This window comes from Bubalus kerabau, chromosome 10 (genome assembly GCF_029407905.1).
Source record: "Bubalus kerabau isolate K-KA32 ecotype Philippines breed swamp buffalo chromosome 10, PCC_UOA_SB_1v2, whole genome shotgun sequence".
In the NCBI taxonomy this organism is placed as follows: Eukaryota; Metazoa; Chordata; class Mammalia; order Artiodactyla; family Bovidae; genus Bubalus; species Bubalus kerabau.
In genome coordinates, this window is record NC_073633.1 from 80,887,891 (window position 1) to 80,906,573 (window position 18,683).

The 18,683-nt window shown below is 36.1% G+C and overlaps 1 protein-coding gene across 1 annotated transcript in view; it reads right to left on the reverse strand.

Moving 5' to 3' along the window:
- Positions 1-4,064: 4,064 nt before the first annotated feature.
- SGPP1 (sphingosine-1-phosphate phosphatase 1) overlaps positions 4,065-18,683 on the reverse strand; it is a 31,882-nt gene continuing 17,263 nt past the window's right edge. Inside the window, exons 2-3 of the mRNA XM_055538300.1 lie at positions 14,928-15,017; positions 4,065-6,508 (exon numbers count right to left, since the gene is read on the reverse strand). Coding sequence (XP_055394275.1) covers positions 5,957-6,508; positions 14,928-15,017 — 642 coding nt within the window. The 3' untranslated portion in view covers positions 4,065-5,956. The remainder of the gene's footprint in view (positions 6,509-14,927; positions 15,018-18,683) is intronic.

The window sequence follows — 18,683 nt, forward strand, 5'->3', positions numbered from 1 at the left end:
GTCACACCACTTCATGGCAAATAGATGGAGAAACAGTGGAAACAGTGGCTGACTTTTATTTTTTGGGGCTCCAAAATCACTGCAGATGGTGACTGCAGCCATGAAATTAAAAGACGCTTACTCCTTGGAAGGAAAGCTATGACCAACCTAGACAGCACATTAAAAAAGCAGAGACATTACTTTGCCAACAAAGGTCCGTCTAGTCAAGGCTATGGTTTTTCCAGTAGTCGTGTGTGGATGTGAGAGTTGGACTATAAAGAAAGCTGAGCGCTGAAGAATAGATGCTTTTGAACAGTGGTGTTGGAGAAGACTCTTGAGAGTCCCTTGGAGTGCAAGGAGATCCAACCAGTCCATCCTAAAGGAAATCAGTCCTGAATGTACATTGGAAGGCTGAAACTCCAGTACCTTGGCCACCTGAGGTGAAGAGCTAACTCATTTGAAAAGACCCTCAAGCTTGGAAAGATTGATGGCGAGCGTAGAAGGGGACAACAGAGGATGAGATGGTTGGATGGCATCACTGACTCAATGGTCATGAGTTTGAGTAAACTGCTAGAGTTGGTGATGGACAGGGAAGCCTGACGTGCTGCAGTCCATGGGATCACAAAGAGCCGGACATGACTGAGCGACTGAACTGAACTCAACTGAACCGATTGTGACACGGAACACCTCAAAGCTCCCTAAACAAAATTCTATAATCTTTCCATTCTAGCTACGAAACCATCTCATGGAAAAGTCACCAAAATTTTCTTTGAATGAGTTTCAAGTGAATAATAAGCAGATCTGTGCTGTCTAGTATCATGTTTAAGGGCTAATCGTAAAGTAAAAATAAGACAATATAGCTATTACATTTTTTAAAATAAGTAACAGACACACATATACAGTTCTAATGAGGAAGCCAAGAGCTCTCTGGAAGAATAATGTTGAATTAGAAAACTTAGGTGCTCATGGGTGTATTGTGAATTACCTGACAGGTACAGAACATATTGACCGTGTTTCTCTGATTCTTTTTGCCTTTTTATACTGTTTATGGGGTTCTTGCAGCAAGGATACTGGAGTGGTTTGCCGTGCTGCAGTCCATGGTGTTGCAAAGTGTCAGACGCAAGGTAGCAAATGAACAACAATTCTGATTCTACTGGCAAACCCCTTCCTACACTCACCCTTATAAACCATGTCTTAAGCAGCTGCGGTTGTTCAGATGTGTGATAGTTTCTGACTTCAACCTACAGAAGGAAGTCCGGTCTCAAGCATAGCAGGTTAGGAAATAAATTGAACAACACAACGTTCCCTCCCAGAACATGTCTAGAAATCCCAGCGCATCCCCTGGGAGGCAGTCCTTGTTGCAGAACACATGAAGGCCTGTAGACTCTGCAAGGGGAGTCTTTGTGCTTAAGTTAAAAAATTTACATTTAAGCCCCAATGGTATCTCATCTACATTTTGATTATAAATATCACTTTAATTATAAAAATCACAGATTGTGAATTAGTTGGTTATGTGAAAGACTAAACATCAAACTGTACAAAGTGACATTCTCAAGAACATATTTATATAGCTTATTACTGGAAACTAAAGTTATATCCCCACATATGCAGAATATTTTCTTCTCAGATTTTATTTTAACTTGAAAGAAAATACATCTTAAAACTTATCTGGATACAAATCACATTCTATTCTATACAATGGGGTATTCTAGTAATTACATGCAAAACATTTCAAGACTCTAAATCATTATCCTTTAAATATTTGCATGAAAAGTGACAAAATTCTTACTAGATGACTTGGAAGCATTTATTTACAACATAAACCTTTAAAACAGAACAAGAAGTAAAATGTAGACTGTTACATATTTTTAAACTTTTTTAGATCACCAATCTCTCTGAGAAGCTGATGAAAACTTATGAGATTTTTTGCCTGGAAAATGCACATACCTATCTAGAGACTGGGCATTCATGCAACATGAGGTACTATTACTGTAGTAACTATTTTTTAAAAAGAATCCATTTTACATCTCATAAGAAAATGTTATTATGTAACAAAAGAAATTTTAAAAATATTTATTAAATCAAACAAATATTGCAAACAGCATAATAGGTGAATGTATGAATTTTTAAAAGCTGAGATAATGAACTCTGACATTTGAGACTGAAAATAAACCCAATGATGCTGTAGACAATCATGATACAGTCTGTTAGTATAGGTCATAAAGCAATCTTAAAGTTCATTTGGTTTTCAGAAACTGACAGGAAAATACTCCTAAAATTACCCACTAGATTCCTGTCACATCCGATTACAGTAGTAGGAGCTGGGCTTTTTAGACATCCATGGGAAATACACCAAGACAAAACATGGTGAAAGGAAAAAAGAACAAATTAGGAAATACCAGCTAGCTGAGGTTAAAAAGTTAGCATTTATTTCTGTAAACATTTTTATTAAAAAATTTATTTTATTTTTCTTTGAATTTTCCCTCATGTATGTCTCACAAGGAAGGTGTGGAATGCTCTGTTTATAAAATTTGAAGTGGTCTGGTATGTTTAAAAATGAAGAGCATTCTAAAATGTCCTTTGTAGTTAGCATGTTGAAACTTTTTTTTATTGTGCTATTTATAGCTTCAGGGTTTTCCTGGTAGCTCAGCTGGTAAAGAATCTGCCTGCAATGTAGGAGACCCCAGTTGGATTCCTGGGTCAGGAAGATTCCCCGGAAGATTAGGCGTATAGCTTATGTAACCACCATTAAAATTCAACTGTAAAAGTTACTTAAAATTCAAGTTTAAAAGTCTTCTTTTTAACTTATGTACAAGAGCAAAAACTGGAAGAACATGACCAAAATTTAACAAAATAATCAACACAGTAACATTCACCACATCCAGTTACTCTTTCTCAAACCATTGCTGCTGCCCTTTCTCAAAATAATCTCCACAGCAAACAACAAAAACTCCTTTCAGAAAAACTAATTCAACTATAAAGTTGAATTTTTAAAATTGACCCTTATTGATGTCCAGATTAAACAGCTGGATTTAAATTTAAGAGTAAATATTCTTTGCTAACAAGAATAAAATTGCTTTAGTAATAAAAAGTCTCTGCACATAAAATTCTGTGATTACAAACATAAAAACATTTAAGTATTTATTTACTAAAATACTCAAAAACATTTTAGTATTTATTCATCTTTATCAAACATTTTATGAAAATTTGCTTTAAATTATACTCACATCACTGAATTAATATTTATATTCTTTGAAAGATACATTTAATAAACATTATTTATAAAGAAAGCTAATAAGTAAAATTTGAAGATGGCAATGGCAACCCACTCCAGTACTCTTGCCTGGAAAATCCCATGGATGGAGGAGACTGGTGGGCTGCAGTCCATGGGGTCGCTAGGAGTCGGACACGACTGAGCGACTTCACTTTTCACCTTCATGCATTGGAAAAGGACATGGCAACCCACTCCAGTGTTCTTGCCTGGAGAATCCCAGGGACGGGGGAGCCTGGTGGGCTGCCGTCTATGGGGTCGCACAGAGTCAGACAGGACTGAAGCGACTTAGCTGCAGCAGCAATAAGTAAAATGCATGTAAATCTACTATAGTAGTACCACTTTATATTAAGTTTTTAAAATTAGATTGTAAAAACCTATGGGCAGCCCTAGTTTTTACAATTCATGTTATGACAGTTCATAATTAAAAAATGAAGTGTTCATATGTTTATTCTACTTGAAAAGGTACCTGTTCCTAGTATTATGAGCCTGAATTAATGGATTAGCAGTCAACTAAATACCTGCAATACTTAATCATGGGTTTTATTGAAACACGTTTTAGGCATAAGTTTTAAAAATAAAGTTATGAAAATTTTCATTGAAAGTTCAATGTCAGAATGATCATATATAGAGCCCAAAGTCAGTATGAACCGTAAAGAATTTCTTCAATGTTTTCTATTACCAAAAACAGTACTTACATTGAATGAAATGCTTCACAGGAAAAGACTGCTAGAATGAAAATACTAGATATATTTCACAAATTTCTACCAGGAAATACAGAAACAAATGCATAGAAGGCAAACAAAACACCCTCCAATCTTGAATTTGGCTTTTATTTTAAAATACATTTAGCATGGAACTACCATAGGACAGAAAATAATAAATCACAAAGAAATGGAATATTTTCAAATACTTTTAAGCTAGATATAAAAATTAATAAGATAGCATAGACCCAAATTATAGGAAATAGTCCCTAAAATACAATTCAGTAAACACATTTTGAAAGAAAAGTTCTTTGCGCATTTTCCAACGTACCAGTATGTTTCTAAGTGCCTTGGTTTTCTGTTAACTAATAGGTAAAGGCTGTAAATTTAGTTACTTTACTTACAATTATCAGATGCACTATTGTCAAAAATTACCATGTCTTTAAATTCTCAATCTGAGTTATAAAAATATGAGCTCAAATAGTTATGTTGCCCAAAATAGAAACATCTTAAGTTGATATCTCTGGATAATCAGACAGATATTGCACTAAGTCAGTAATTCCATACCCGATGCTCATTTACATGGAAAGTTAATTCTCTTTATGAAAAACTTAATACAAATAAATTTAATGTTAACCTAATTACAATTACACTTCAAAATATAAAGGCACGGACACAATAAAGAATAGTTTAATATTTATACTCAAATTTTCCACTGTGAAAATAATAAAAGGTTGAAAAAAATAAGATCTAAAATTCTGATACTTTTAAATTTTATAATTTACCATTAAGTAGCTACTAACTGGGTATTAAAAGTTAACACTGCTAAATCCAATCCCTTCCAAATAATTTAGAAAAATGGTTTGTTTATATATGAAACATGTGCATTGTCCCATCTATAAAGTTCAATTACATTTCCATTCATTGGAATTATCTACCTGTAGTATAAACGATCAAGACAATGTACAAAAAATATATCTTGTTCCTATAACTTACAATGCACAGAAAAATACCTATAAAAATGGAATATTTATCCATTTAGGTTCCCAATAAATTAGTGAGAAAATTTAGCCCGTTCCACGTTTCTTTCTAAACAAAGGCTCAAGAATTGAAGGTGGTTTACTTCTAGCCCTGTTAGCTTGACAGATATTTTTAAAAATATTTGTCTGATTATATGTAACTTAAGATAAAGTTAGCCTTATTTTTATATCACAGTATACATGGCATTTCTTAATTCCGCAACAGAAAGGCACAATTAGCAAGCAATAAAATTCAGTACCTGACATTAAACTAATGTCCAGAACAACTGCAAATAAAATACATTCAACACAGTGCACAAAACTGGAAAACAAAAAAAAAAGGAATTCAAAAACTAATTTTTCGGAAAATTTGGTCCATTAAAAATGCCTCCTATGTTCAACATCATGGATAACATGAAAGATGATGGCAGTGTAAAAAGAGGCAGTAAATTAACATGTGGTAACATGAATTCTGGTCTAGTAATTACACAATTAGATTAGGAAATGGTTCCCATTGTAAATTAAAATTAAATTTATCAGTTAATAACATACCTGTATTAAATCCAAATACACAGGCACAACTGTTTGCATATTATTATTGATTTTATAATACACCCCCATGGTTCAAAAAAACTTAGGTATATTATTTTATATATAATATATATTAGATACATAATTTTATATTATGTTCCTTAATATATATTATATAACTTGAATCTGTAACACCACAAAACTCTCCAAATATTACATGAACATTCCAAATGGTATTTATCATTTTCTCAATGTTGTAATAGCTCAGCTCACCTAAAACAATAACTGGATGTGCAGTGATAAAATGCACTGACTCTTAAGAATTTACTTAAATAATTATTTAAGTTAAATTCCTGCAAAAGCCTAACTCTGATTTGGCTTTTAACTAGAATATGGTTTTTAGATATCAGTAACTGATACCCTCCTTTCTTATCATAAACAGTATTTTTCCATCAAGAGATACCAATAAAGAAAAATATGTAAGGAACCAAAAATGTGATAGAGAAACCAACCATTCCATAGGTAATATACCGATAAGGAAGTTCAACTTCCATGTGCTGTCTTGCTTTTCGAATATCATCACAAGGTATACTGAAGATTTTACAGGCTAAAGGAATAGTGATCCTTTTCATTATATCTCTGACCACTAGTACAAATAACATCCCTATGAATATCCGCAATATGGCTTTTCCAAACAGAGTCATTGAAATGGGGTGCCTAACTAAAGGTAATATATCCAGAGGAGGATCTAAGAGTAGACCCATTTTATAGGTAAAATGAGATCCACATGCAATCCCTGCACCACTTCCCAGAATCTCAGCTGTGTCTCCCCTGGATGTACTCCAGGTGTCCAGAGTGAAAGAAAAGATCCCCAAGGCTAAATGAAGCCCGATGATGATTAATGGAGCATATCTGTGAGTTTGGTTGAAGTTGTCAATCACATCCACAAATGGATAGAAGATAACCAAGATTAAAATGGTATATAGGAATCCAGCAATAACATCCTAAGAAAAGAAAAAAGCACAGTTGTTTAGTATAATATTTTTGTTTGGCATTTAAAGAAATAAGTATATATTTCACATTTCAAATGTTAATATATATTTTAAAATGTCACATTATTAAACTTTATATAATATATAGTAGGTACTAAAACCATTACACTAAAAGATTTATTGATAATAATAAAATTATGTTTTTATAGTTCTGCCCTTTTATAAGTTAATATAGATATGCTATACACAAATTTATATTCAAATCCTGAACAATAAACTAGCTTAAAGTATGTAGTTGTGATTTCTGAGAAAAGCAATATACAGCTAGCCGACCCTTGAACAACCTGGATTTGAACTGTGTGGATCCACTAGGTAGCTGATTCTTTTCAGTAGTAAACAGTAGTACAGTGCTACATGATCCCTGGTTGGTTAATCTGAGGATGCAGAAGCCCTGATATGAAGAAACTGTGGACATGGAGGAACCAAGTATATGAAGGGCACAGTATAATTATTGGTGGATTTTTGACTACACTGACGTCTAAATTGTTCAAGGATCAACCAGACTTATTTTAAGACTTCATGTATTTAATAATTACACACCTAAACACATAATTATTTCCATGACTAAAGAGGATACAAAGCCTATTTTTTCTTAATTCACTAAACAAATACTTATTGAGTACCTACATGTGCCTGACACTATTTTAGGGGCTAAGGATATATTGCTTAAAAACTGAGAAGATACCTACTGCCATAGAGCTTACATTTTAGTGGGGATGACTGACAATAACCATGTAAGTAAAAAGTAGATAAATATTACCATTTCGGGTTATAAAGAAACTAAAACAAGACAATGGGACAGGCCCTATTAAGAGTGATTAGGGAAACCTGTCTGAGGAGGTGACACTTGAGCAGAGATCTGATTCCAAAAGAGAGTCAGCCCTATCTTTAGACCTAAGGAAAAGTGTCCCAGGTAGAAGAAATAACCAAGTGCCAAGGTACTGAGGCAGAAAAGAACCTAGTGAGTTCAAGGAACTGAGAGAAATCCAGTGTGTCTCAAACAGTAAGAGAGATGTGCCGTGAGGTCCAAGAGACAGGCAGAGGTCAAATCACGTAGGGAGGGCCCATGTAGGTTAGGTAAGAACTTCACATTTTATTTCAAAAGCAACAGGAGGCCTGAAAGAAAGATTCCCAAGTAGGAGTGTAGTAAAATCTGATTGATGTTCATAGAAGAACACTCCATCCACTGTGTAGAGAACAGATGACAGGGGTAAAGTGTGGAAGACAGGAGACCACTAGAGACAGAAGTGAGAGGAGACTACAGTGACTCACTCCAGACGCGGTCCACATAGAGAGACATGCGTGGGGGGATCTAGTAGAATATTTTAAAATTAGAGTTGACTAACTTCGACTTAGTGATCATCTGAATGTAAGACAGAAGCAAAGGGGACCAAAAATGACATCTAGTTTTATGTATGACAGAAGATGGTTTATTGGAGGAAATAAAGCTGTTATTAAAAGAATCTTCCTTTTCAAATCATTCCTGACATGAACAAAACTACTCCAAAATTTTCATCTTAAAACAAACAAAACCAAACCCTGGGATTAACTATCACTGAAAAATTTATCCAAAAAATCACATACATTCACTGTCTCCACTTCCGCACTTCCTTATTTTTTCCTAAACTCATCACTGCATTGAAACCATTCTTTTCATAGATTCTAGTAACCTTTATGCTGCCAAAAACAATGGTTACTTCTCAATAGCATTCAATACAGTTAAGCAACACAGTAGTGGCTTAATGTTTTTCTGTCCTAAGATTTTTTAATTATTGGTTATAATGTAACATTTGGTACATAGAAATCAGATACGTAGAGTGTCCCTGAAATTATAAAAAGTACTTTGAATCTATTGGTATGCTGGTTAGTAGTTCTATCACTCTACATAAACCTGAGTACTGACTGAACAGATACCTGCTTTGAGAGCATCACTACGAACAAAGCTAGTGGAGGTGATGGAATTCCAGTTGAACTATTCCAAATCCTGAAAGATGATGCTGTGAAAGTGCTGCACTCAATATGCCAGCAAATTTGGAAAACTCAGCAGTGGCCACACGTCTGGAAAAGGTCAGTTTTCATTCCAATCCCAAAGAAAGGCAATGCCAAAGAATGCTCAAACTACTGCACAATTGCACTCATCTCACAGGCTAGTAAAGTAATGCTCAAAATTCTCCAAGCCAGGCTTCAGCAATATGTGAACCGTGAACTTCCTGATGTTCAAGCTGGTTTTAGAAAAGGCAGAGGAACCAGAGATCAAATTGCCAACATCCGCTGGATCATGGAAAAAGCAAGAGAGTTCCAGAAAAACACCTATTTCTGCTTTATTGACTATGCCAAAGCCTTTGACTGTGTGGATCACAATAAACTGTGGAAAATTCTGAAAGAGATGGGAATACCACACCACCTGATCTGCCTCTTGAGAAACCTGTATGCAGGTCAGGAAGCAACAGTTAGAACTGGACATGGAACAACAGACTGGTTCCAAATAGGAAAAGGAGTCCGTCAAGGCTGTATATTGTCACCCTGCTTATTTAACTTATATGCAGAGTACATCATGAGAAACGCTGGACTGGAAGAAACACAAGCTGGAATCAAGATTGCCGGGAGAAATGTCAATAACCTCAGATATGCAGATGACACCACCCTTATGGCCGAAAGTGAAGAGGAACTAAAAAGCCTCTTGATGAAAGTGAAAGTGGGGAGTGAAAAAGTTGGCTTAAAGCTCAACATTCAGAAAACGAAGATCCTGGCATCTGGTCCCACCACTTCATGGGGAATAGATGGGCAAACAGTGGAAACAGTGACAGACTATTTTTGGGGGCTCCAAAATCACTGCAGATGGTGACTGCAGCCATGAAGTTAAAAGACGCTTACTCCTTGGAAGGAAAGTTATGACCAACCTAGATAGCATATTGAAAAGCAGAGACATTACTTTGCCAACAAAGGTCTGTCTAGTCAAGGCTATGGTTTTTCCTGTGGTCATGTATGGATGTGAGAGTTGGACTGTGAAGAAGGCTGAGTGCCGAAGAATTGATGCTTTTGAACTGTGGTATTGGAGAAGACTCTTGAGAGTCCCTTGGATTGCAAGGAGATCCAACCAGTCCATTATGAAGGAGATCAGCCCTGGGATTTCTTTGGAAGGAATGATGCTAAAGCTGAAACTGTAGTACTTTGGCCACCTCATGCGAAGAGTTGACTCATTGGAAAAGACTCTGATGCTAGGAGGGATTGGGCGCAGGAGGAGAAGGGGACGACAGAGGATGAGATGGCTGGATGGCATCACTGACTTGATGGACGTGAGTCTCAGTGAACTCTGGGAGTTGGTGATGGACAGGGAGGCCTGGCGTGCTGCGATTCATGGGGTCGCAAAGAGTCGGACACGACTGAGCGACTGATCTGATCTGATCTGACATATATATGTTCCTATGTGTCAAACAGATAGCTTAGTGGGAAGCTGCTGTAGAGTACAGGGAGCTCAGCTCAGTGGTGTGATGACTTAGAGCAGTGGGATGCTGGGTGGGGTAGGAAGGAGGCTCAAGAGGGAGGGGTCTATGTATACTTCCAGCTGATTTACTTTGCTGTACAGCAGAAACTAACACAACATTGTAAAGCAGTGTAAAACAATTACACCCCAATTAAAAATATAAATAAAAACTGTTTTATCACATATCTCCAAACAAAACATTACCAGGTGTTGCTTCTTTTTGAGCTTTATAAAAATGTTAGGCAATATGTAGTCTCCTCTGATTTGCTTTTCACACTTAACATTCAACTCTTAATATTCATTCATCATATGTGGTTTATAGGTCATTCACTTTCCCAAGTATGTAATATTTTGTGTGATTATATAACTTATTTATCTGTTTTTCCCACTGACAGTCACTTAGGTAGTTTTCAGGTTTTGGATTAGTTCATTGGTTACGGCTGAGCTTGAATGCTTTCTTAATTGGTATATACTCTTAAACCAACCAGGAATTTAAACAATGCTACTATATTCTTTCTTTCGATGTTCCCTTTATGGGTCTACAAAAGTTTCTCCAGGACATGTGCCTAGGAATGGAAAGGCAGAATCAAAGTATATGTGCATGTTCAATTTTATAAGCCAATAAAATAATCTCCAAAATGTTTACAGAAATTCAGTTCCATCAGTTGGTATTTCTTGATGTTTAATTTCCATTTCCGTGATTATTAATTAAGCATTATTTCATAAGTCCACGGGCTATTTCTTTTATATGCAAGATATATTTGTGTCTTTAGGGCAACTGTTACTTTGGATTTTCTTTTTCTTGTTGATTAACATGATTTCTTTAGATTATATGATAGCAATTATATTTTTGGAAGTATATTTCAGTATGACATAAAACATCCAATCTTGTCTCTACTTTTTTTGTATAGCTCTATGAATATTAAATTTAATTACTGTAAGACTATACAAATCTGCCTCCTTTTCTAATTGTCATTAATTATTTACCATATCACCCTGGATAAAAAGGGCATATTTAATTTCCATGCTGCTGCTAAGTCACTTCAGTCATGTCCGACTCTGTGAGACCCCACAGATGGCAGCCCACCAGGTTCCCCCGTCCCTGGGATTCTCCAGGCAAGAACACTGGAGTGGGTTGCCATTTCCTTCTCCAATGCATGAAAGTGAAAAGTGAAAGTGAAGTCACTCAGTCCTGTCCGACCCTCAGCCACCCATGGACTGCAGCCTTCCAGGCTCCTCCATCCATGGGATTTTCCAGGCAGGAGTACTGGAGTGGGGTGCCATTGCCTTCTCCAATTTCCATGCTACCGAACCAAAAAGAAGAAAGACTGAATTCAGGACATAAACATGGTGGCTGTCATTGTGATACCAATTTAATGTACAACATTAAAATGTGTAACTAAGTGATTTTAAGCGTTACAGCACAAAATATGGGATAAAGAAAAGTTGATGTTAAAGGTAACAAAGAACTCAAAGTAGAAAATTTTCCAAAAAGAAAACAAATAACTTTAGATACTTAAATTAATTATAGATAACAAATCTGCTGTAAAAGTTAATAATTACACATATGAATGGAATATTCACAGTTATCAAATTTATGGTAGAGGATATCAAATACCATAAATTCAATAAAGATTTATCACATATCAAATCTGGAATTGCCTTCTTTTCATTTCTCCCAATCAGTATACAGAACTAGAGAGGCTAGTGATTGGCTGAGACTAAAATTCAAGACTTCTGTCCACCCCTAGTGTTGTTTTTATTTCAGGTGTCCTGATTCTAATTCAACATGTCAGTGATGCCAACAGCGTTTCTAACAACAAAATACATTACTGGAATGAATCATTCTTCATTATAAACAACTAATAAGGATGTATTTTGAAATTTTTATCTTTAAAATTCATTTAATACATGTTCAGTATAGAAAATCTAGAAAATATGGATAAAAAATAACAAGTAATTATTACTCAGAAATAACTACTATTAAAACTCTTAGTGTTTACTGTTCTGGATCTTTCTCTATAACATGTTTTCAGGACTTTTGCTGTTGTTTGATTAGTTTGATTCTTATATCTTGTTATAAAAATGTGTTTTGGAGTACATGCTTCTTGAGGATCTCATAATACTTTCCTAAAAAAACTTTCCACATATAGACAAACTTTTAGTACAATTTTAGGTAAATGTAATTATAAAATATTCATAACTTTACTAATGTAGAAGTAAACTAGTAATCTGACAAGTACTTAGTCTGGTAATTTTTAAGTGGCTTGTGTTTTAAGACATTTTCAGAGCTAGGTCTGATAGAAAATAAAGGAAAAATGGAAGAAGTAACTCCTCTACTTTTCTGGAGATTAAGGAAATCTATTTAGGAAAGTTTGTGCATGCTCAGTTGCTCAGTCATGTCCAACTCTTTCAACCCCATGGACTACAGCCTGCCAGGCTCCTCTGTCCATGGAATTTTCCAGGCAAGAATACTGGAGTAGGTTGCCATTTCCTTCTCCAGGGGATCTTCCCAACCCTGGGACTAAACCCATATCTTCTGCATTGGCAGGAGGATTCTTTACTACTGCACCATCTGGGAAGCTATTCAGTAAAGTAGGCATTAAAAATAAATTAAGTGTTGCTCTTTGTGTTGTAACAATAAAAACAAAGCATATGGGAAATAATAAAATGTTCCTTATAAATTATTTAGACTACATTACTAGAACTTTCTTCTTAATGTTAATAAAGGTTGTAACACAGGAACATAATTTACAATGTTTGCAAGTCATCTGTGATTTTACTCTTGAAAAAGAAAAACAACTTGTAATAATACACATAATAAAATTGAGTAGCTAGTCAGAATAAAACTGATAAAGATATTCTATGGGACAGGATGCTTTTGAATAATTAAATGACTATGGTTGGGGAATTCCCTGGTGATCCAGTGATAAGGACTCCATGTGTTCACTGCCCAGGCCCAGGTTCAATCCCTGGTCTGGGAACTAAGATCCTGCAAGTCATGCAGTATGGCCAAAAGAACAAGAAAAAGAAGACTAGGTTATCAGACTTATAATTTAATAATACATCCGTATTGTTTTTACTTCAGTTGATTCAAGAACAGATGTTATCCAGTATCAAAAACATGAACTGAACTCAGCTTGAATAATCAATCCACTATATATTTCCTTTGAACAACAGCATGTTTGAGATTATATATTCAATATAATAAGATTCTAATTCCTCTTTTATGATGATAATGAATCTAGGGATAATATTATCATTCTTAGTTCATAATCTTTTGGTAGTTTTTCAGGTGTGATATTGTTAATTGAGAGTGGAAGGGAATAACTTTAATGAGGCACAGAGATGGCAAACATTTTCTTGTGACTAATATTAGATTTGAAATAAAAAGGTGATAATTGGTCTATTATAAAATTATTACAGACTAGTCAGAAAGATAAAATTATATGTCAATTCATAATTTGCATTAATATAAATAATTATAAAAAATAAAACACAAATAGTTTGCTTCCTAACATAGCATTTGGGACTTTCGTAAATTTACTAGTGAAGGGGCAGCTGCTGGAGGTAAGTAATCTGAAGAAGAAACAGAAATCCAATATTTTTCAGCTATGAAATGAGACATTTTTGAGTAGAAAATTCTAAAAGTGTTCATTTGTTAAGGACAAGAAAAATTTGATATAACCCTTTATAAATTTTTGGATTCCGTGAATTCGTCCCTCTCTCTCCATCTTTCTTCTGATTCTTTATCTATAACATAATACATAATACCTTCACAGAGTGTTCTAAGAGACACCACACTATACATGAGGGTAGAGTTATTTTTCTCATATTGCTTGTTGTCTAGTGGGGATGACAGATAAATAAAAAAGCAACTGCAATTCAGCATAAGTGCTATGCCAGAATTATGCTCAAGATGTTCTGGGAGAAAGGCCACCTAACCAGTCTTGAGAAAGAAAGATGGAGAAGGTAACAAGGCTTTAGGAGATAATATTTTCTGGTGAGTCATGAACAATGGATTTGATAGTTAGGCAAAGAAAGTGAGAACAGCATTCCATGTGGAGGTTAAGGCATTCCTAACAATGTGAAGATAAAGAAACACCCTTCACATTTGAACAAACATAGGTCATTCAATATAGTATCATATTTGTGTTCTGAACAGTAAACGACAATAGGAGGCTGAACACTGAATGGACCAGTGTCACACTTGAAGTGGAGCTACTAATTAAGACGCTGCTGCAGTACCCTAGTTAGAGATGGTGTGGGCCAGAATTAGGGAATGTCAATCAGATGAACAGGAAGGGAAGTGAGTAGGTACAGCTGAAAGATACAGGGTTCCTGCGCCGCTGCTTTTGAAACTGAATTGCATTCTCAAAATAAAATATCTGATGTAAGCCCTAAAATACTGTTGGGAAAGAAGAAAACTAGAGTTTAATATTAAAAAACAAGTGGCACCAGGAGAGTTTTAGTTCACCTAATTTCTATTCACTAGGTTTTCACTTACAAGTAATGCTCCTTGGTGTCTGAATTTACATTGTCAGTTTTGACTCAGCAGTAGGAAAGGCATAGAAGAAAATGAATAAGAAGAGAAAAGTGCACCTGGAAGGAGGGAGAAATGTTATCCTGAATAATACTTGGTTCTTGTGATTGCTGGGAACTGTTTCTATGAAATACATATATACATTCTATATATTAAATATATATATTATAACTACTTTAAAACTTTGCAAAACATCCTGTTGCTATTTTTGCAAGAAAAAAACATTTACAATAACTACATTTTCTCACTTAAGTTTCCAGTAAGTTTAAAAATGATTAAAAATTATAAAATTGCATGTTAATTTTAGAAAAAACACAGCAATATGAACACAACATTTTCCTTACCAGAATGGAGTGCATTCCCATGTAAATTCTACTTATGCAAACTAGAGAACACCAGCAGGGAATAAGAATCAGTCCATAGGTGAGAGGATACTGAAGGGGAAAAAAAAAAAGTAAAATTAGTTAGATAAATCAGGTTAAATATAAACAAGCAGATAAAAACTGAAGGAGAACAAGAAGTATGGTGTTTACTTTCTGTTATATTTCCAGCACCTAAGCCTAAGCATGGCACATAGCGGACATTCAAGAAATACTTTTGCATGAATGAACAAATAAATCTAATGTTTCTACATCTTCATTGTGGGAACTGGCTCATTTTTGCTTCTACAGTAAAGACTCAATCACCGGTCTGCTACAGAAGAAAAACAAATAAAAGACATACTTTTACTATAACTACAAAATGAAAGTGCCTCTGGAAAAGCACCTGACTCTGGCCCAGCTTAGTGTCACTGCTTCCCTGGGGAGGAGGCATTATTTCCCTCTCACTTCCATCAGTGACTATGTTTGCCATTTCCCCATCTTCCTTCAATGTTCAACATCATGTAATTTGTTGTCCATTAATAATTTCAAATAGCAACTATATTGCAAAAAATGTTGGTGGGATATTGGAAGCAGGAAGCCATAAAGAGGGAAAAAACTTAAAATGCAGATGACTTTTAGTATCAGTTGGGCTTCCCTGAGAGCTCAGTTGATAAAGAATCTGCCTGCAATGCAGGAGACCTCAGTTCAATTCCTGGGTCGGGAAGATCCACTGGAGAAGGGATAGGCTACCCACTCCAGTATTCTTGGGCTTCCCTTGTGGCTCAGTTGGTAAAGAATCTGGCCACAATGTGGGACACCTGGGTTCGATCCCTGGGTTGGGAAGATCCCCTGGAGAAGGGAAAGGGGATCTTTCCCACTCCAGTATTCTGGCCTGGAGAATTCTAGGGACTGTATAGTCCATGGGGTCACAAAGAGGCGGACACGACTGAGTGACCTTCGCTTTCACTTCAGTATCAGTGGCACGCCTCTAGTACTAACTAGAGGTGACTTTGAAGCTCCTAATACTAGAGGGAAGAAGGAAATGACTGATGGTTGGGCGTGTCTTACGTTTGTAAATGAAGAAGAAGGGGCACATTTGAGACAGTTTGTGCCTGATAACTTCAAATTTCCCAATGAAACTTAGAAGCCAAGATGGTTCAATTCATTAAGTATTCAAAGTGGTTCAATAAAAAGTGAGGTTAAAAGAAAGGGATTAATTAATGTTGCAAGAGTGGTCAAGATTTAGTACATAGTTGTTTTGATTTGATTTCTCTAGGGGCTTCCCAGGTGGTGCTAGTGCTAAAGAACTTGCCTGCCAGCACAGGAGACGTAAGAGACGCAGGTTCGATCCCTGGATTGGGAAGATCCCCTGGAGGAGGGCATGGCAACCCACTTTTAGTATTCTTGCCTGGAGAATCCCATGGATAGAGGAGTATGACAGGCTACAGTCCACAAGGTCACAAAGAGTCGGACACAACTGAAGCAACTTAGCTCACTCACACTGCATTTACTATGGCCCAAATATTTTTTCTTGAATGTCTAAATACCTTGACTTTGACAGCATCACACTCTCGTTCCCCTTTCACCATCTATTTTTTTCTGTGTTTTCCACACACGAAAACATTCTTCATCGTTCCTTAAACATTAGTATAACTAAGGGTTCTGGCCTTAGTAGTTATTGGCAGTTTCACCTTTTCTTCTACTACTCAGCATGCTGAAGACCTATGCATGTCCTTGGATTAAGAACCATTTAGCCAGCCTCTGCACGTATCTCCAACTTGAGATCCTTACGGAGTTAAACCCATTATACCTCAAACCCTACTCATCATCCTACCAACTAGACTTGTTCCTCCTCTCATTTTCCTCATTTCATTTGGAAGCATCATAATCTAAATGAGAAGTATGAATTATCCTTGATTTCTTCCTTATCCCCCATATTCAACCAATAATGAAGTCTTACTGATTTTACTTTCTGAATATTTCTTGATTCATCATCTCTTCATCCTACTTATATTATCCTTTTCAGATCCTCATAGATCCTTTTCTAGGCTCCAGGTATTCCTTCAGACGTTTTCCAATACGCATGAGGAACCTGGTTAATGATGCAGTCAGACAAGTAATCCTGTAAGGAGGGTAAGTGCCATGATAGAGGGAGTCTAATGCATGGACCTTTAAAGTCTCCCAAACTAAGTATGATTCAAATTGTCTCAAAAGATGAGTAGGATTTAATCTTTACAGAAAAAAAGAGCACAGGGTAAAAATGATAGAGGACATTACAAACAGTAGGAGTGAATGAAGAAAGGTTATGTCCAAGAGGGTTGTAAGTAGTGAGGTTTTCTAGGAGAATAAGCTTAAATTCTTACTGAGGAAAGGCAACTTAATCATAAACATAAAATATGCAAATTATATGATATGTAAATATATAAATGATACTTTATATAGAATATACAAATTATATAATAAAAAATAATAAGTACTATGGAGAAATAAAAAGGGAACAGGTGCTAAAACAGTCCCCTGGAGTAGGAAATGGCAACTCACTCCAGTATTCTTGCCTGGAAAATTCCATGGACAGAGGAGCCTGGTGGGCACTAGTCCACAGGGTCACAGAGTCAGATACAACTGAGCAACTGAGTATGCACACACATGTGCACATGCACATACAGAGCTGAGTATGCACACGCATGCACACACACACACACAGAGCTGAAACAGTAATGTTCATCAAATATTCCTTGTGCTCTTCTTGCAATTAGACTGGGGCCATGTGCCTGGCTTTGACCAATGAACTGGGAAAAAAGGTGACGTGTGCCACTTTTAATCATCCTATGAATGCTCTCTTTCCTACAGGTGTGATACTGGAGGCTGTATGCTGACGTGTATCACCAGATGGGCAAACTTCCCTAACCCCGGGTCTCTGAGGTTCTAAGTGGATCAGAGTTGTTTGCTAACCCATAATGGATATGAAGCACAGATGAGAAAGATTTTGTTGTTATGCTGTTTTCAGGGTTAAATCATTAGTACAGCATAACCACACTTATCATAATTAAAACAGTAATAGGATAAGGATAAGTAATAGTATGGGAGTGTACGGGGGTAGGGGGCAGGTTAAAGTTTTAGAAGATAGCCACTGTAGGCTTTATATTGACAAACTAAGATTTGAGGCAAGACTGGATGGAAGTGAACTGATCAACCAGATATCTGAGCAAAGAATATACATGAGGAAGTGGAAGCAAGAAGAACAAAGTCTCTAATGAGGAAACATGACAAGCAAGGAGGCTTGTGTGGCCGGAACAGGTAGGAGGAGAGGTGAGAGAGGTCCTGGCAACCAGAGCAAGAACAGCCTGAGAGGTCTGTGTAAGAAATGTGACCTTGGGGAGCCACGCTGCAGGGTCCTGAGCAGAGCAGTGTCCTGAGACTGGACAATAAGGGAGCAAGGGTGGAAGCAGGAAGGCGAGTTAGGAAGCTGTTGCTATATTCTAGGTTAGAGACCATGACAATGGCTTCAGTCTCTGTAGCAGGTACTCAGGTCTTGTTTTTTTTTTCTTCACTAGCCAGGGAGGGTCAAAGAAGTAAAAACTACCACCACAACCACCATACAAGTCTCCTATGATTCTGTCTTCTTTCTCTTTTTTTACTTAGATCCCATAAGGAATTAAAAAATGTACAGTTATTAATGGGAATTCTCTGTACATGACAGATAGAAGAAAAATTAATTTATTGATTCTCAAAAGCTAG